This window comes from Carcharodon carcharias, chromosome 20 (assembly GCF_017639515.1).
Source record: "Carcharodon carcharias isolate sCarCar2 chromosome 20, sCarCar2.pri, whole genome shotgun sequence".
Lineage (NCBI taxonomy): Eukaryota > Metazoa > Chordata > Chondrichthyes > Lamniformes > Lamnidae > Carcharodon > Carcharodon carcharias.
The window spans coordinates 32,614,669-32,635,066 of record NC_054486.1 but is presented as its reverse complement, the minus strand read 5'-3'; the positions used below and the strand labels follow the sequence as shown (position 1 = coordinate 32,635,066).

General features: G+C 46.1%; 1 protein-coding gene across 1 annotated transcript in view; it reads left to right on the top strand.

The window, feature by feature from the left end:
• sptbn5 (spectrin, beta, non-erythrocytic 5) overlaps positions 1–20,398 on the top strand; it is a 283,694-nt gene that overhangs the window by 201,417 nt on the left and 61,879 nt on the right. Inside the window, exons 49-52 of the mRNA XM_041214166.1 lie at positions 4,557–4,647; positions 12,988–13,134; positions 15,224–15,361; positions 16,219–16,475. Coding sequence (XP_041070100.1) covers positions 4,557–4,647; positions 12,988–13,134; positions 15,224–15,361; positions 16,219–16,475 — 633 coding nt within the window. The remainder of the gene's footprint in view (positions 1–4,556; positions 4,648–12,987; positions 13,135–15,223; positions 15,362–16,218; positions 16,476–20,398) is intronic.

Below are 20,398 nucleotides of genomic sequence, written 5' to 3'. Positions count from 1 at the left end.
CCACACATGCCAGGCATCCTGCTTATCTGGCCTGGCAGGCATGCTGCTCATGCTCTCTCTATCTGTATTCATGCTGGACCGGCTGGCACACAAGAAAAGAGGTCCCAGACCGGTGGAGGAATGCCGACGTCAAAATCCTGACAGACTTTGAAAATATAGCAATTCAGCTGGCAATCAAGGATATGGACCACTCGTGTGCTGACGGTGAAGTCGGCAGCACTCAACCAAGTGAGGATCCAGCAGTGCAACATCCATCAGACAACCATGCCGTGAGTGATGTCTCCAGTTTCACAGGCCACTACTCTGCACTAATTATCTCTTCTTTCCTCTGTGGAAAGCATATGTGGGAATCAGCCAAAGGGGTCCACAAGTCAAGTCCCCGAGGACACCACGGAAGAGGAATTTGCAGACAGCGATATTGAAGACCTGTCACAGCACACACCCACACCCTCCATCAGCGCAGATACACATACCTCAGTGGGACCTCGTTCTACAGTAGCCTTGGGGTCACAATTTAGTGAGCACATCACACAGTCTGATCCACAGCAAGTGGGGGCAGGGAGACCCCTGCCTCAATCCTCTCAGAGGATTGCTGGAAACCAGGAACCTGCTGAGTGCGAGTCAGATGAGCAGCCTCTGGACTTGGTTCTACCTCAACTGCTGAAGCTGCAAAGACAAGCTTGGAACACTGGGAAGGGATGGCTGCTGCACTCCTCAGATTGCAAAGCACGATGGAGGAATACGTCCACCTTCAGACCGAGGTGATAGCGCCGGCATGCCAACACACTGAGGTCAATACTGGTAGGGTAGTGGCCATTGTGGAAACCTTGGTCCAGGACATTGGTCCTGCACTACTGCAGGAACTGCACTCCATCGCTGAGGCACTTGCTGGCATCCATGAGTGTCAAGAGGGGGGCACAGCATCTCAAGCTTGCTCCAGCTGCTCTTTCCTTTCAGGGCATCAGCCATGGGTCCTCGGGCACCTAGAGGGAGGAGGATCAGCATGTGCACACCCCAGGGCCATCTACCCAGGCGACTCTGGGAGTGACCAGCCCATCCGAATCCTCTCTTCCTATGACCCCTGCAGCTCCAGCTCCGCAGGCAGGGGAGGGCGGCACTGCCACACAATAGGACCCCGAAAGCAGGCCAGAGCCCTCCACATCTCAGCCCTTCAGAGTTCTTCCACAAAGGTCATTACAAACAACAGGACGTAGCAGTCAACAGGCCACCTCTACCTCCGCTGTGGGTGTTGGGGATGCACCAAATCATAGCGGAAGGGTTAGAAAGGTCAAGATGTAGTTGCACAACATGGGCACAGGTATTAATCACATGTACGTAATGTTGACCATTGTAAATACAGTCCCAAGAATGTCTCGTTGTCTATGGCTCCTTGTTATGATGAGCAGTGTTTGTGTCAATCAGATGTGAAATCTTGGTTCCTGCACAAAACGAAGGCATGTGTCGCTGTCCAGGGCATCTCATGTGCAGTATGTAAACTTTTGAGCACAGTGATTGTCCGGCTTCAAATTCCCTCTCCAAATCAGTGGTGCCTGCATTTTGATGTGGCTTGCGTTTGCTGCAAGAATCTCGTACCCAAGCATCACAGGGTTCCAGGATTTTGTGTGCTCTCAGCACCTTTAGAGGTGGGGCTGATCCCCATGTCATCAGCATTCCTGACAGGTGATGGTGTGGTGTTGAAGGGAACATGTTATGAAGCCTGCCAAAGGATCAAGTGCTGTTGAAATCCATGTGCCTGCTGTATCTCAGCAGCGACTTGATGATACGAGCCTCTTCACAGAGCGTATGTGTGCTGCCCTCAGCCATGCAGGTGTCAGATGTCCCCAGATGCAATTTGAAGATCTCAGGAGTGTCTTCACTGCATCTCGTCATCATCTTCCTGGAATCTTGTGGCAATGAGGGCCTCATGAGCACACCTGTCTCATCTGGTGGTGCAATAGCCTTATCGGCTGCATCCTTCCCTTCCAGGATCTCATCACCTTCATCCCCTTCAACTTTCTCCACATCAGAGGAGGCATGCACCTCTTCCATCTCCTCATCACCTAAGTCCTCCCCACTTTGCATCGCCAGGCTGTATAGCATGCAGCCAGCCACAATGATGCGTGACATCCACTGGGGAGGGTGCCAGACCTGTCAATCACCGGAACCTCATTTTCAGGATCTCTATGGTGTGCTCCACCAAACTCCAGCTTGCAGCATGAGCCGCATTGTACCTTCTCTCAGCGGAAGCCTGAAGCCACCACACGGACATCATCAGCCACACCCTTTGCAAGTAGCTTTTGTCCCCGAGGAGCCAACCCTGCAGCCTGTGTTGTCCCTGGCAGGTGTCAGGGATCTCAGACCTGCTGAGGATGTACGAGTCATGGACACTTCAGGGTATCTTGCACAATCCCGCATGATCCATTTATTATGGTCGCAGACCAGTTGAGCATTGAGAGAGTGGAAGACTTTGCAGATCACATACTGGACTGCATATTGTCAGAGCGATTTAAGAGTCAAGTGTGTGCAGTCGATGGCACCCTGCACCTGTGGTAATCTGGAATTCTAAGCAGATCCCAGTGCTCTTGTTTCTTGGCTCATCTGATCTCTGTCAAAGTTGACAAAGTTGTGTGCCTTGGCAAAAATGGCGTCCCTGACCTCCTGGATACAGTTGTGCGTGGAGGCTTGTGAGATCCCACACAGCTCCCCAGTGGAGGCCTGGAAGAAAGCTGTAGAAACTGGCACTTTCACCACCACTGGCAGTGGATGCCCTCCAAATCCCCATGGCGCCAAATCCTGCAGAAGCTGGTATATGTGAGTGATGAGTTCTCTTGACATGCACAGTTGTCAGCGACACTGGTTCTCGCTCATCTGCAGGTAGCATATGCACTGTCTATAGACCCTGGGTCTAGTGAGGTGCCTACAAACAATAGCTCTCTGGCATTCATCCTCTGCGTGCGGAGAAGGCCCTTCTGCCTCTTGGTCTTGAAGATTCTGCTCATCCCTTTGGTGAGACATGCGCCTCCGTCATATTCTTCCCCGTTTTCTCTCCTGCCTATAAACAATGAGACAGACAGCGAGACCATCAGGCTCCATCATCCTGATGGTCTCCTCACTGCAGTATCAAAGAGAGAGAGACACAAGGCTCAGCAATTGTTTCCTAAGGACCACTTTTGGTCAAGTGAGTGCCTGTGGCTGCCTCTCCTCAGTGGGTGTCACGCATGTCGGAGAGTCCTGGACACCACATGGATGCCTAGTGTTCATGATGGTTGGCCAAAACACCACCTACCACCGCCCCACACCACATGACCGAGTGGTGACAGCTTCGGCCACTTGACTGCATCCTGAACTCTCATCTCAGGTGCAGGCATTGCCCTAACCTGCACTCCAAGGCTTCGATGTTTGCTTGTACTTGAGGGTGACTTTTCAATGTCTACTTAAAAATAATGCAATGGATTAAGAGTGCACCCCTCCGTCAGTGTTCCATAGCCATATTTCCCAAGGGGATCCTCAAGCTTGTCCAGCCACCCAGTGGTCCTACAGCACCATAGCACTCATTCAATTTTGAAGTCTGCATGCGAGGAGTTAAAAATAGAGGAGCAATCATTGGCACTCTCAGGACTTAGTGCTGTTTGAGTGGACACAATTGCTTGGCTAGCCTGATTCCAAGCATGTCAATTGAGCTCGAGCTATACAGTCTAACCTGTGGAACAGTGCTCATGTTTGACATGTTTTTCCATTTGCCTGACATTTTCTTCACCCTGCCCCCACCACCAGCATGTGTTAGTGTGCAACCTTCAGTTTATGGTCCCATGACATCCCCTAGCACTGTTGTCCTAGCCCTGAGGTTCCTTTATGTCAGGCATTGTTGCCCTAGCCCCCAAGGTCCCCTTCTCTCTGGCACTATTGCCCTAGACCCAGCACCACAAGCCAGTCATGAAGAAGTCACTGTGGAGACTTGCCTGTGCCCACCCCCCAAATCCGCAGGGCCACTTCCTTGCATAGGGATCCTTGCAAGTAATGCGCTAAGTTGTGCGCACTCACCTCCAAGTTCTCCTTGAAGTTCAGGTTGCACACCTTTTAAAGTTAGTTGTAAATCACATCGTTCTAAAATCATGCTGACGTGGGATTTAAATTTGACATGGGGCGGGGGGTGGCGGGGTGACTCTGGTTTGTGACCACAATAATGATATGCAAATGTATTCAAATTAAGTTCCCAATGCCTGACGACGGGAAACGTGGCTCACCATTGACAGAGGGAGAGGACAATCGCTTCTCAGATTTATGTCACCAGGAAACGCGCCTAGGGCCTTCTCATGAGATTTCCAATCTCGACACCAAGCACACCCATCCTGATCGGGCGCAGAAAATCATAGCCATGGAAATAGCTCTGTGCCCGAACCTTTACTGTACATATATATCTAGTTACAAGAAGTGAATAAAGACTTGCTGTTAATATAAAGAAGACTACAAAGACTTCCTTAACATACATGTTCTATAACCAACGCCATTACAACACACCCTACAATATTTATCTTTTTATTGGCTTTATCTTTTAGAAAACAGAAGTTACTGGAAAACTGTGAGCATCGCAGGAAGGTCCTAGATCAGTCTAAACAGCTGCAAATGTTCCTGAGAAGCTCCTATGAGGTAAAGAGGCCGCATCACTGAGCATCTGTACAACACCAAATACTGTTAATAAACCGGGTGACACCAATTACTGTAAATAAATTGAGCTGTGCCAGATACTGTCCATAAACCAGGTGGCACAGCTACAGTTAACAAACCAGGTGACACCAGACACCATTAATAAACCAGTAATACCACATTTCATCCATTAACTGGGTAACACCAGCTGGCTTGTTAGCCCTCGCTATCCAGAATGACGAATGAAGAATAGCCACGAGTGAGGCAGCAGAGAGCCCCCAGTGTCTGTACACCATACCACAGGAGTGAGATAGTAGACTCCAGGATGACCATTCATCCGGTTTAATACTGGACAGTCTAATTTTCAGCTGGTCTGTTTCCTGTCTGAAACCAGATGCCTTTATGTCCAGTATTTTTATTTTGAAACACCCAGCCTGGACTCTACCCCAATCTTTTAAATTTCTTGAAACTTGCTGATTCCCACTGGTAACTAAAAAAAAGTCCAGAGCATTTATTTATCACCCTCTGATCACCTGAAGGCAGGCTGATGTACGGGCCTATGGAACCTGTGCCCTTGAACCTCCATGGGATCCCCATAAAAATATGTTTCATTTCAGCATTGTATATTATGATATGATTTGCTTACTAAGAGACTGTCAGAGGAGCTGTTGCCTTCAAATTTAACATTAATAAAGTTCCCATGTGCAGTTTTGATATTTAAGAACCCCTTGATGCAAAGAAAATTTCTTTGGATTCACATCCTCCCCTTCAACCTACAAAGTAAATGTATAAAGCTGGTCAGTAGTGCCTCCTAACTCATAGACTACACTTGGCCCCAGTGAAAGATTGGGAATCATTTTGAGTGTGAGTGGAAGACAATCATTTTATAACCCGGAGTGTTCGGTATTCTTGGGCTCTGTTAGTAGCCGTTCTAACCATATCACAAGAGAGAATTAACAGGGAGCCCCCGTGTATTTACGCCATACCACAAGAGTGATGCTGTGTCATCAAGAGTCTAGAAGGATAGGGCTGGAGGTTTATCCAGCCTTACAGAAACATCCACAGCACTTCATATGCAAGAAGTGTTGACACAATTTTAATCTAAGAAACCTGGCAGCCAATTTGCACACCACCAAGTCCCAACAACAGTAATGTGATCATGACCAAATAACCTGTTTTAATGATATGGCTAAATATTGTCCAGGACTCTGGGAAGAAAGCCCTTGTCCTTCTTCAAACTAGTGCCATTGGATATTGTACATACATCTGATAGATTTAACATGTCATCTGAAAGATGGTAAATATTCATTTGAACCACACTGGGACCAGTGTCCTGGCGAATCGTATAAGTAGGATTGTAGATAGGACTTTAAACTAATTAGTGGGGGGAGGGTTCAGTTGAAGGGAAGTTCAAAAAATCAAAAAGAAACAAGAGAGCAGAGGTGCAGGGTAGTGAAGAGGCAAACAATAATCAAAGTGTGACAGGAAGGGTGAGAAAATATAAGCAGAAGAGTGCAGCAGAAATCAGAACCAGAATAAGTAATAATGGTAAAAAGTCAAAGCTTAAGGCTCTTTATCTGCATGTACGTAGCATTTGTAACAAGATGGATGAGTTGACGGCATAAATAGAAATAAATGAATATGACTTGATAGCTATTACAGAGACAGGGTGACCAAGGCTGGGAACTCAATATTCAAGGGTATTTGACATTTCAAAAAAATAGGCAAAAAGGCAAAGGAGGTGGGATAGCTTAATAAAGGAAGGTATCAATGCAGTAGTGAGTAGTGATATAAGTGTAATAGATCGTGATGTGGAATCAGTTTGGGTGGAAATAAGGAATAGCAAGAGGAAGAAGTCACGGGTGGGAGTTGTCTATAGGCCCCCGAAGAGTTGCCTCACTGCAGGACAAAGTATAAATTGGGAAATAATGGAGGCATGCAAGAAGGACACTACAATTGTTGAGGGTGATTTTAATCTGCATATTGGCTGAACAAATCAGATTGGCAGGGATAATATGGAAGACGAATTTGTAGAGTGCATCAGGGATTATTTCTTAGAGCAATATGTTGCAGAACCTACCCAGGAACAGACTATTTTAGATCAAGTAATGTGTAATGAGGTAGGATTAATAAGAGATATTGTAGTCAAGTATCCTCTAGGGGGTAGCGATCACAACATGGTAGAATTTCAAATTCAGTTTGAGGGCGAGCAACTCAGGTATCAAACCAGTGTTCTCAACTTAAATAAGGGCAATTACAGAGGTATGAAGAAAGAGTTAACTAAAGCAGGCTAGGAAAATAGACAAAGGGGAAGGTCAGTGGATGAGCAGGGGCAGACATTTAAGCAGATATTTCATAACACTCAACAAAAATTTATCCGGGTCATAAAGAAGGACTTGATGAGAAAGATGAACCACCCGTGGTTAACAAGATAGTCAAGGAGAGTATCCAATCAAAAACTAAGGCTTACAAAGTGGCAAAATCTAGTGGTAGGGCAGAGGATTGGGAATCTTTTAGGAACCAGCAGCGGATGACTGAAAAGCTAATAAAGGGGGGAAATTGATAATGAAAGTAAATTGGCAAGAAATATAAAAGCAAGAGCTTCTATGGGTATATAAAAAGAAAGAGTGGCTAAAGTGAGCGTGGGACGTTTGGAGGATGCAACTGGAGAATTGATAATGGGGAACAGGGAAACGGCAGATAATTTAAACCAATATTTTGCATTGTTCTTAGAACCATAGAACACTACAGCACAGAAAACAGGCCATTTGGCCCTTCTATTCTGTGCTGAAATATTATTCCGCTAGTCCCATTGACCTGCACCTAGTCCATAACCCTCCAGACCTCTCCCATCCATGTATCTATCCAATTTATTCTTAAAGCTTAAGAGTGAGCCCGCATTTACCACGTCAGATGGTAGCTCGTTCCACACTCTCACCACGCTCTGAGTGAAGAAGTTCCCCCTAAACCTTTCCCCTTTCACCCTAAAGCCATGTCCTCTCGTGTTTATCTCTCCTAATCTAAGTGGAAAGAGCCTACTCGCATTTACTCTGTCTATACCCCTCACAATTTTGTAAACTTCTATCAAATCTCCCCTCATTCTTCTACGCTTCAAGGAATAAAGTCCTAACCTGTTTAATCTTTCTCTGTAACTCAACTCCTTAAGACCCGGCAACATCCTAGTAAATCTTCTCTGCGCTCTCTCAATCTTACTGATATCCTTCCTGTACTTAGGCAACCAGAACTGCACACAATACTCCAAAGTTTGCCTCACCAATGTCTTATACAACCTCACCATAACATCCCAACTCCTATACTCAATACTTTGATTTATGAAGGTAAGTAAGACAAAAGCTTTCTTTACAACCTTGTCTACCTGTGCACCACTTTCAGGAAATTATGTATCTGGATTCCCAGATCCCCTTGTTCCTCCGCACTCCTCAGTGCTCTACCATTTACTGTGTATGTCCTACCTTGGTTTGTCCTTCCAAAATGCAATACCTCACACTTTTCTGCATTAAATTCCATCTGGCCCATTTTTCCAGTTGGTGCAGATCCCTCTGCAAGCTTTGAAAGCCTTCCTCGCTGTCCACAATGCCTCCAATCTTAGTGTCATCAGCAAACTTGCTGATCCAATTTACCACATTATCATCCAAATCATTGATATAGACAACAAACAACAATGGTCCCAGCACAGATCCCTGAGGCACACCACTAGTCACAGACCTCCAGTCTAAGAAGCAATCATCCACTACCATTCTCTGTCTTTTCCCACACAGCCAATTTCGAATCCAGTTTACAATCTCGCCATGGATACCAAGTGTCTGAACCTTCTGAACTAACCTCCCATGTGGGACCTTGTCAAAGGCCTTACTAAAGTCCATGTAGACAACATCCACAGCCTTTCCTTCATCTACTTTCTTGGTAACCTCCTCGAAAAACTCTACAAGGTTCGTTAAATACAACCTATCACGCACAAAGCCATGCTGACTATCCTTAATCAGCCCTTGGCTGTCCAAATAATTGTATATCTGATCTCTCATAACACCTTCCAATAATTTACCTACTACTGACGTCAGGCTCACTGGCCTGTAATTACCTGGTTTACTTTTGGAGCCTTTTTTAAACAACGGAACAACATGAGCTACCCTCCAATCCTCCGGCACCTCACCCGTGGCTAAGGACATTTTAAATATTTCTGCCATGGCCCCTGCAATTTCTACACTAGTCTCCCTCAAGGTCCGAAGGAATATCATGTCAGGCCCAGGGGATTTATCTACCTTTATTCGCTGTAAGGCGGCAAGCACCTCCTCCTCTTTAATCTCTATATGTTCCATGACACTACTGCTTGTTTCCCTTCCTACCTTATACACTATGCCAGTTTCCTGAATAAATACTGATGCAAAAAAACAGTTTAAGATCTCCCCCATCTCGTGAGGCTCCACACATAGATGACCACTCTGATCTTCAAGGTGACCAATTGTGTCCCTTACTATCCTTTTACTCTTAATATACTTGTAGAAACCCTCCGGATTTACCTTCACATTATCTGCCAAAGCAACCTCATGTTTTCTTTTTGCCTTCCTGATTTCCTTCTTTAGTATTTTCTTACATTTTCTATACTCTACAAGTACCTCATTTGCTCCTTGTTGCCTATACCTGCTATACACCTCTCTCTTCTTCTTAACCAGATCGCCAATATCCCTTGAAAACCAAGGTTCCCTATGCCTGTTAACTTTGCCTTTAATCCTGACAGGAACATGCAAACTCTGCACTCTCAAAATTTCCCCTTTGAATGCCTTCCACTTACTGAACACATCCTTGCCAGAAAACAACTTATCCCAATCCACTCTTCCTAGATCCTTTCTCATTTCCACAAAATTGGCCTTTCTCCAATTTAGAATCTCAACTCGAGGACCAGACCTATCCGTATCCATAATTAACTTAAAACTAAAGACATTATGGTCACTAGACCCAAAATGTTCGCCTACACATACTTCTGTCACCTGACCTATCTGGTTCCCTAATAGGAGATCAAGTATTGCATCCTCTCTCATTGGTACCTCTATATATTGATTTAGAAAATTTTCCTGAACACATTTGACAAACTCCAAGCCATCGAGCCCTTTTACAGTATGGGAGTCCCAGTCAATGTGTGGAAAGTTAAAATCTCCTACTATCACAACTTTCTGTTTCTTACATTGGTCTGCTATCTCTCTACAGATTTGCTCCTCCAATCCTCTCTGACTATTAGGCAGTCTATAATACAACCCTATTAGTGTGGTCACACCTTTCCCATTCCTCAGCTCCACCCATATGGCCTCTGTAGACGAGTCCTCCAGGCTGTCCTGCTTATGCACAGCTGTGATATTTTCCCTGACTAGTAATGCCACTCCTGCCCCTTTCATCCCTCCCCCTCTATCACATCTGAAACAACAGAACCCCGGAACATTGAGCTGCCAGTCCTGCCCCCCCTGCAACCAAGTCTCACTGATAGCAATAATGTCGTAATCCCACGTGCCAATCCATGCCCTAAGCTCATCTGCCTTTCCGACAATACTCCTTGCATTGAAATAGATGCACCTGAGAACATTTCTATCACATACAAACCTTTGATTTCTGTCTATACATGCATTCCTCACTTGACCTTTATCCTCCTCCACCTCACTATCTGCTCTAACAATCTGGTTCCCCTCCCCTGCAAATCTAGTTTAAACACCCTGGAGCAGCACTAGCAAACCTACCCACAAGGATGTTAGTCCCCCTTCAGTTCAGGTGCAAACTGTCCCATCGGAACAGGTCCCACCTTCCCTGGAACAGAGCCCAATTGAAACATGAAGCCCTCCCTCCTGCACTATCTACTTAGCCACATATTTAGCTGCATTATCCTCCTATTTCTAGCCTCACTAGCACGTGGCACGGGTAGCACTCCTGAGATCGCAACCCTGGAGGTCCTGTCCTTCAACTTTGCACCTAACTCCCTAAAATCTCTTTGCAGGACCTCCTCCTCCTTCCTATCCACATCATTGGTCCCTACGTGGACCACGACATCTGGCTGCAAACCCTCTCTCCTGAGAATACTGAGAACTCGATCCGAGATATCACGGACCCTGGCACCAGGGAAGCAACAGACCATCCGGGATTCTCGATCTCTCCCACAGAACCTCTTATCTGTCCCCCTAACTATCGAATCCCCTATCACTACTGCTCTCCTCTTTTCCCTCCCTCCTTTTTGAGCTGAGGGTCCAGCCTCGGTGCCAGATACGAGACCACTACAACTTGTTCCTGGTAGGTCGTCCCCACCAACAGTATCGAAAACGGTATACCTATTGTTGATGGGAACAGCCACAGGGGTGCTCTGCTCTTTCTGTGTATTCCCCTTCCCTCTCCTGACATTCACCCAGTTGCCTGCCTCCTGACTTTTAGGGATGACTGTCTCCCTGAAACTCCTGTCTATTACTGCCTCTGCCTCCCATATGATCCGAAGTTCATCCAGCTCCAGCTCCAGTTCCCTAACTGTGGAGGACACTATAAACATCTCAAAAATATCAGATAAGCAAGGAGCTAATGGGAGGACAGATCTTGCAACAGTCTCTATCACGAGGGAGCTAGTATTTGACAATCTATTGGGACTAAATGCAGACAAGGGGCCAGGACCTGATTGCCTGAATCCAAGGGTTTTAAAGGAAATGGCTGCACAGAGAGAGGAGGCATTGGTCGAAATATTCCAGAATTCACTGGATTCCGGGAGGGTTCCAGCAGATTGGGGAAACGCTGATGTGATGCCCCTGTTCAGGAAGAGAGGAAGACAAAAAGCAGGAAACTATAGGCCAGTCAGCCTAAAATCTGTCATTGGGAAAATGCTAGAGTCCGTTATTGAAAAAGAAATCGCAGGAATTTAGAAAAGCTTAACACAAACAAACAGAGTCAACATGGTTTTGTGAATAGGAAATCATGTTTGACAAATTTGCTAGAGTTCTTTGAGGATATAACAAGAAGAGTTGATAAAGGCAGATGTAGTGTATTTGGATTTCCAGAAGGCATTCAATAAGGTGCCGCATAAAAGGTTATTGCACGAGATGGGAGCTCACAGTATTGGAGGTAATGTATTAGCATGGATTGAGGATTGTTTAATACACAAGACAGAGAGTCGGGATTAATGGGTCTTTTTCAGGTTGGAAAGATGTAACTAGGGAATTGCCACAAGGATCAGTCCCAGGGCCCAATTATTTACTATCTATGTTAATGACTCGGAGGGGGCAGAATGTAATGTATCCAAATTTGCTGACAGTACAAAAATAGGTGGCAAGGCATGTTGTGATGAGGACATAAGGAGTCTGCAAGGGCATATAGACAGGCTGACTGAGTGGGCAAAAACTTGGCAGATGGAGTTTAATGTATGAAAGTGTGAAGTCGTGCACTTTGGTAGGAAGAATCAAAACGCAGACTATTATTTAAATGGAGAGAGGCTCTAAAAAAATGTGCAGCACACAGGGATCTGGGTGTTCTTGTGCATGAAGCACAAAAGTTAGCTTGCAGGTGCAGCCATTAATTAAGATGGCAAATGGAATTTTGGCCTGTATTGCTAGGGGGCTGAAGTTTAAAAATAGGGAAGTCTTGTTACAACTGTACAGGGTGTTGGTGAGGCCGCACCTGGAGTACTGTGTGCAGTTTTGGTCCCCATGTTTAAGAAAGGATGTATTGGCATTGGAGGCAGTTCAAAAGACATTCACTAGGCTGATTCCTGGGATAAAGGGGTTGACTTACCAAGAATGGTTAAACAGGTTAGGGCTTTTATTCATTAGAGTTTAGAAGAATGAGGGGTGATCTTATTGACACATACAAGATTCTGAGGGGGCTTGATAGGGCAAATGTTGAGAAATGTTTCCACTAGTGGGGGAATCTCAAACTAGGGGACATAGTTACAGAATAAGTGGACACTCATTTAAAATTGAGATGCAAAGGAATTTCTTCTGTCAGAGGCTAGTGAATGTCTGGAATTCTCTACCCCAGAGAGCTGTGGAGGCTAGATCACTGAAAGTATTTAAAAAGGAGGTAGATAGATTTTTGAAATATCAGGGAGTTGAGGGTTATGAGGAGCTGGCACGAAAGAGGATTTGAGGCCTGGGGCAGATCAGCCATGATCTTATTGAATAGTGGGGCAGGCTTGAGGGGCCAAATGACTTACTCCTGCTCCTATTTCTTATGTTCTTATATTCTCATTTGTGTCAGATCCATCGGGTTAGGAGACCAAAAGAAGTTGGAAGAGACACACATCAGTAGGTTGGGGTTGGATGGGTTTTCATTTGTTTTACTTAATTGTTTTTTATACTATTTCTTCAGGCTGTGTCTTGGCTGAATGAAAAGATCAGTGTCACCCTGGATGAGAGTTGGACAGATCCCAGCAATCTACAGGGCAAATTGCAGAAACACCAAACCTTCGAGGCTGAGATCATGGCCAACCAGAACAGAATCCGAAATATCGGCATGGTGAGAGTTTCTGCTCGGAATTCCGCTCCCGTGTCCATTGCTGCAAAACACACATCTGTGGAGCAGGAAACTGACAGCCCAGAATTGTTAACTCATTAGAGGAAACTTTATGATCACCAGTGCAGCTTTGTTTCTATTCAGGGCAATGCGAACATCTCATATTCAGGTCCAAATTGAAGGAATGGGTTTGCATAAATCCCTACGTCTGCATCCAAACATTTGTTTCAGTATTCGGTCTTGTATAGTTTTTCTTTTTCAAATGTTGCAATTTCAAGTGCCCTTCACCCATTTTGGACCCAGTTTGTTTCGTGTGTGTTTATTTTTTTGCTTTGCATATGCGACAGTGGGCTGAATTTTACGGGGGCCATTGAAGTCCCGCTGCCAATGCTGAAAGTGGGAGGCAACCCCACTCCTGTAAGCAGCAGGACCCTGGGGTGACATCTTGTCAACAGCAACCAATTGAGGATGGTAGCCCAGCCCCAAGAACCTCTGGCCCTATCAGAGGGACAGCAGCCTCAGCAGCACCACTGCTAACAGCGGTCATTGCTAACGCTGCATCACCAGGGATAGGATACCTCAATGTCAAGGTGTCCTCAAAGACAGGTGAATTTGGTTGGGGAAAACTGGGTCAGGCAGGCAAGCCTCTCAATGCAATCCCTTACCATATTGCCAGCCCTCCCACCTCCCAGCCCATTGCCAATGAGCCACAAAAATTCAGCCCTGTATTTGAGATTCTAAAGGTTTTGTATGGATAATAATAGACAACTTCAACCAGTGTTTGACAAAACTGAAAGCTTGTGTCTATGCTGAACTTTTTAACTTGTAGTTTGTAAGAAACTGATAATAAAGAGAGTAATTTTGTGGTCACTAGTCCCCAGAAGTTCCAATGCTCCTAGGTTATGGATAAAGTCCTTGTCATAAGGAAGCCCACAATGTACTTTTCCAGTAATCCTGTGCACAGTTACTAGTTTTTATCCTATGCATCCCTAAGCACTAATTTGTTACAAGTCTTTAAAGGAGTTAAATGTTGGGGTTTGTACTGCTAAATATTTCCCCTTGTATTCAGCTGCAACCAGTCAATTCTGTAAGCAGATCTCATGGGCTTTATCATCCGGAATGCATCCTTTTCTACCCAATATCTGCTGCACAATAACGAGGTCAAAGGACCATGACAGAGAACGCACAGCCTACGTTGAGTACTGGAATGTCTCATGTACCACCACATGATATGTCACTTTTCCACAGTATTCTGGATAAATATACTTAAGAATCAAGACAGGTGCTTTGGTTTCATTTGCATGGGATGAATGAACAATAAATGGTATAACATTTAAAATACCTATTTCTCTACACTCCATGAATGCTCATAGATAATTAAGACACCATTTCCTTTCTCTCCAAACATGAATCTTGAACAGCTGCTAAACTCAATCCCCAGTTAACTACAACTTAAAATACTCGGCCTTGCAGCTAGTGGCTGTGAGATTCAAACGCTTTTTGATATGGACATATTCTCTAAGGGCAGCTGCAGCTAATGAGTGGCTCTGTCCTCTTCTCAAAGGTCTCAATTAACGGTCACTCAAAATCATAGGAACAGGAATAGGCTATTCTGCTCCTCGAGCCCATAACCACTCTTCAGTTAGATTATGGCTGACGTATACCTGATCCCATTTACCCATCTTTGTCCCATATCCAATGACCATCAAAAATCTATCAATCTCCATCCTCTAATTTTCAGATGTCGCCCCAGCATTCACAGGTCTTTAGGGGTGAGAGTTCCAGATTTCCACCACCACTGAAAAATGGTTCCTGATTTCTTAATGGCCTAGCTCTAATTTTAAGATTATATGCTGCTATGTTCTATATTCACCCACTGGTGGAAATTGTTTCTCAGCATCTACCCTTAACCATTTTAAACACCTCAATTAAATAATCCTGAACCTTTTAAACTCAAGGGAATGCAAGCCTACTCTATGCAAACATGAGGTGACTGCCCATTCTGCCTGATTTCTGGAGTGTTAGTAATACCCACTCTACCTGGTGTGTGCTTACTGATGGCAATGTTGATTCTGATTGAACCCCATTGCAGGAAGGGGAGCAGATGATTAATGCTGGGCATTACGCTGTAAATGAGATTGAGCCCCAGACGAAACAGATTCAAGACCTGTGGAATGAACTGCTGGAGAATTGCCATGAGAAGAGGTCCAAGTTGGTGGATGCACATAAGGTGCTTGAATGTTATCAGAGTCTTGTATCATTGATCTCACTATGAGCTTTAGCGTCGGTGATATGTTAGTTCCCCGCTGACTTCACATGGACTCCCCTCTCTGCCCAAGACAGTGGCTCACACTACACTTTGGGCCCACCTGCATAGCTGCCCTTGAATACCACTCTACATGTAAGTCTATACAGTGAGTGTTGGCAGAGTATTGGACTATTGGGGCATCAGGCCTGAGTCCAGATCAATAATCACACATTGGTATAATAATCATCAGCAGTCACTGGATAGTGCTCAGGTGAGTGTCCTTGGCTTTTGTTCCCCAACTTGTTACTCCCTGCTCAATGTGTGCTTCAGAAAATGCTGCAATCATGAGACTTTCTGTAAAAGTAAGATCTCATCCAGTGAAATTTCAGTTCTTTGTGGCATCTAAATTGCTTTTGATGATCTTGGTGGAGTGAGTGTATTGTGCCTGAGGAGTCCTATTTCACCATCTCCCCCTACCACACCCCCATAAACAGAGGCAGGGAACCTGCAACTAGTGACAAATCAGAGCTTTCAATTTCTTTTGAGGCAAACCAGTGAGCTGACGCCCAGGTTTCTGTGACCTTTCTGGTATCGTCCGAGACCAGACTGAGCATTACACCCCAAGTTAACTCTCCCTACCTGATACAGATGGCCTTGATTGCCCCTGGGCTGGGAATGGAGACTCCAAGACTCCACCAAGGTCCATGCTGCTGCCCACTACCCAGGAGAAGGACTGCACATGCAGTGGGTGGGGTGGCCATGGGTACTTGTATTGATTCTGTTGATGTGGGAGCTATGGTGGGTGAATCATTAACATTTCCTTCTCTTTAATTGTGGAGGCCCTGAACTTCCAGCGAAGCATCGACGATGTGGAGAATTGGCTGAGTGAGGTGGAGAAGCAGCTAGATCATCCTGCCCAGTGCACAGACCTGGTGTCTGTGAAGAACCTGCTCAATAAGCAGCAAGATCTGGAAGAAGACGTCAGCAGCTATGTAGAGAGGATGCAGGGTCTGCTTGACCAGTCTGAGGAGTTTATCCAGGAAAATCACTTCCTGGCCGAGGAGATTCGAGACAGGGTCAGCAATGTACTCCAAAGGTAAATGCAAAGATTCAGATGACCGATGTTGAGCCCTGCCAACCAAGGACAACCAACTTCAATCCCAGGGCATTCCCAGCTTCAGACCCAGAGTATTCTCAGGACATATGCAGCTTCAGCCCTAGGGTATTCCCAGCTTCAGTCCTAGAGTATTCCCAGGACATATGCATTTTTAGTCCCAGGGTATTCCCTGCTTCAGTCCCAGGGTATTCCCTGGGTATTCTCAGCTTCAGTCAGCATATCACCTTGGCTTTAAATTTCCCAACATCTCTGGGTACACTTCATCAGGGCCCAGTGATTGATCCACCCAGAATTCTATAAACATTTCAGAACTAATCCTTTGCTCCCATTCCCTCCAACAGTTGATACACATCCTGCAGTTCACAAACAGTCTCACCTCCAGAATAATTTGTAAAAAACAAAGCAATCTATTTAATATCAGCAATGAGTCTACATCCTCCAGAATCAGATTCCAGCTTCATCCCTGAGTATCCTTTCTCTCTGTTCTACTGCTTTACTTTTTAGATCATTATATCAGCACAAACTATTTCCTTTTACATTGTCTGCTGACCATCTCCCCTCCTTATCTCAGTAACCGCCACAAGCCCTTCAATGAGCTAGATCGCAGTGCTCCTCCAGTTTTGCCCTTCTGTACTCCTTGCTCCCTTTGCCCCACCATTAGTGGCTATTCCTTCAGCTACAAATGCTCTGGAATTCCCTCCCCAAACTTCTCTACCTCTCCTCCTCTAAGATGCTCCTTAAAATCTCTTTAACCTAGCCCAATATCTCCTTACCTGGGTCAGTGTCAATTTTTTTTTGATAACGCTACTGTTTGAATGTTTTACTGTGTTAAAGGCACTATATAAATGCAAGTTGTTGTTCACTGTCCACCCTTCATATCTCCCTATTCCATATTTACTGCACGTTCTATATTGTTCAGGATTATCTTTAGATTTATGAGTTTCAATTGAATCATTCATCTTCCTTTTACGTTTCAAGTTCATTTTGAATTTCTGTTTCTCCACAGCTCACTGTGGGTGGGTGCTGGGTGGTGGGGGAGTTGGGGAGCTTTCCACCAGAGGCTCCTGATCAATCAATACAACTTCATTGTTTACATTGGGCAGAAAGGTCCCAGGTTTGTACTAAGTGCGGTAGTGGGCGTGAAAAAAGACGTTTTACCCACCAGCTGCAATGGCAGGCTTTCACGCTGTATCATTCCCTTCCCGCCTCATAAATTATGCAGTTATGGGAAATACAGCGGATCGCTAGTGGGTGGCCTCAGATTGGCCCACCACACCGTTAACTTGCTGCTTCCTCACGCCGGGCGCCATATTTAAAATGCACCCACGTGGACACTTCTGAATGCTTGCAGCCCAGGAGTGCTCCAGTGAAGACATGGCCCCAAAATCCAGGAAGATTACAGCCCCCCGATTCAGTGAAGCATCCCTGGGATGCCGTCTGGATGCCATGGAGGCCCGGCATGAAGTGCTCCACCCCTGCTCTGGCCCCAAAGAGGCCCAATAGTCTCACCATTCCAGCTTGGGAGGTGGTGGCAAAGGTGGTCAGTGCCAACGTTGCACATAATAGGTTGGCCATCCAGTGCAGAAAATGGACAAATGATCTCATCTGTGTCACCAAGGTAAGTCAATGATCTCATCAATCTCAACTCACCCGCTCACAAGCCTACCACACATTCATTGGCATCTCACTCACTGCCAGCTCAGGGGACATCACCACTCACTCTCTCATACACACCCTCACATCTCCATCTGGCCTCATCTCCTCTGGAGAAAGCCTCCTCATCTTGTCTATGGCTCCACTCAGCACACATGCACACCTGGCATCCTTCTCATTTGGCCTGGCATGCACCTTGCTCACACTCTCTCCATCATTCTTTATGCAGGACAAAATCGCACACAATCACCGAGAAAGGTCCCAGACTGGGGGTTGAGTGCCAGACATCAAGGTCCTCACTCTGGTCAAGAGTCATGCGTTGGAACTGGCCAGAGATGACGTCAACAGTGAACAGCAACGTGAGGATCCTGCTCCACATGGTCACTTTCTCAACGCTACTCTGAGTCCACAGTTCTGTGTTCAACGTGGCTGCCAAACGCTAATAATCTCTGCATTCTCTCCTAGGCACATCTGACACATTGCCCTCAGGCAACCTTGAGTCTGACTCTAATGCCAAGAGGGTAAGGACCCTGAAGGCAGCACCACTGAAGACCCATACGGAGCTCACCCGCACCCTCCACCAGCGCAGCGACACACACCTCGGTGGGACCTAAATGTAGAGTAGCCTCAGGATCACAATCTGATGAGCACAATCTGTTCCACAGAAGGTGGAGGCAGGGACATCCTTGGCTGCTGGCACTCGGAGGACTACTGGAGGCAAGGAATCTGCTGAGTCCAAGTCATATGATGAGTTTCTGGACTCGGTCGTCAATCAGTTGGTGCAGCTGCAGAGACAACCACGGGAACATCAGGAAGGGATGTCTGGTGCATTCCTCAAGGGACGATGAAGAAGTCTGTGTGCCTTCAGTCCAAGGTGATAGCGCTGGCATGCTGATGCATTGAGGTCAACGTTGGCAGGATGGCAGCCACCATGGAGACCTTTGTCCAGGACATCAGTTCTGCACTGTTGCACGAGCTGACCTCCATTGCTAAAGCCATAGTTGGCCTCCAACAGTGTCAGCGCAAGAGGGGTGTGAGGCAGCTCAATCTCATTCCAGCTTCCCCTTTTCCTCCAGGAGTCAGCCAGGGGCTGTTAGGCACCCATAGGGAGGGAGACCAGCAGCTCAACACCCCAGGGCCATCCACCCAGATGACTCCGGGAATGCCCGGCCAATCCAAATAGCCTCTTCCTGTGACCCCTGCAGTTCCAGCTCCAGGCTGAGGAGGGTGCAGCTGGCCCTCAGCAAGACACCCAAAGCAGGCCAGGGCCCTCCAGCTCTTGGCCCTCCAGAGGAGGCATGCCAAAGTCATCACAGACAAGACACCGCTGTCAGCAGGCTGCCTCCACCTCCACTGTGGATGATGGGGAACACCAAGATGTAGCGGTAGAGTTAGGAAAGTTAAGAAGATGTAACTCTTTCGAGTACAAACACGTTTCCATCTGTTCCTATTCAGATGAAATTACATTGTTTCATAACTTGCCATGGTGAGATTTGAACTCTTGATCTTGGGGTTACAAGCCCAGTACCATAACCACTTGGCTATCTTACCAGAACTTGCACAGCCTGGGCACAGGTGTTAATCACTTGTACATAATGTTCACCATTTTCAATAAACTCTCAAGAATGTTTCCATGCCTATGGCTCCTTGATATGATGAGTGGTGTTCATGTCATTCAGATATGAAACCTTGGTTCCTGCACAGGAAAATGGCAAGTGTCTCAGTCCAGGGCCTCTTCCCTGTGCAGTCCATAGCCTTCAGACAAAGTGATGGCCCAGCTTCGCTCACTGGACATATTAGTGATGCCTGCACCTCAACAGGTGCAAGTCATTGCTGTCAGATTGTCTTGATCAGGTATCACAGAGTTTCATCATTGTCTCTGTGTGTTCACAGCACCTTTTGAGGTGGAGGCTAGCCCCCCATCTCTTCAGCAACTGTGACTGGTGATGTTGTGCTCCTGAAGGGGTCAAGTGCTAAAGGCTGACAAAGGATCAGGTGCATTTAAAGTTTAACGGCTGTGTCTCCATGATATGACCCTGATCACAGAGCACAAGCATGCTGCCCTCAGGCAGACAGGAGTCAGACATTCACAGAGGCAATGTGAAGACCTATGGCGTGCCTTCACTGCATGTCGTGATCATGCTCCTAGAATCGTGCGACTATCAGGGCCTCCACTGCACCTCTATGGCATGAGCCTGAGCACTGAAAGTACGTGTGCTGCCATCAGCCACATAGGAGTCAATCATTCA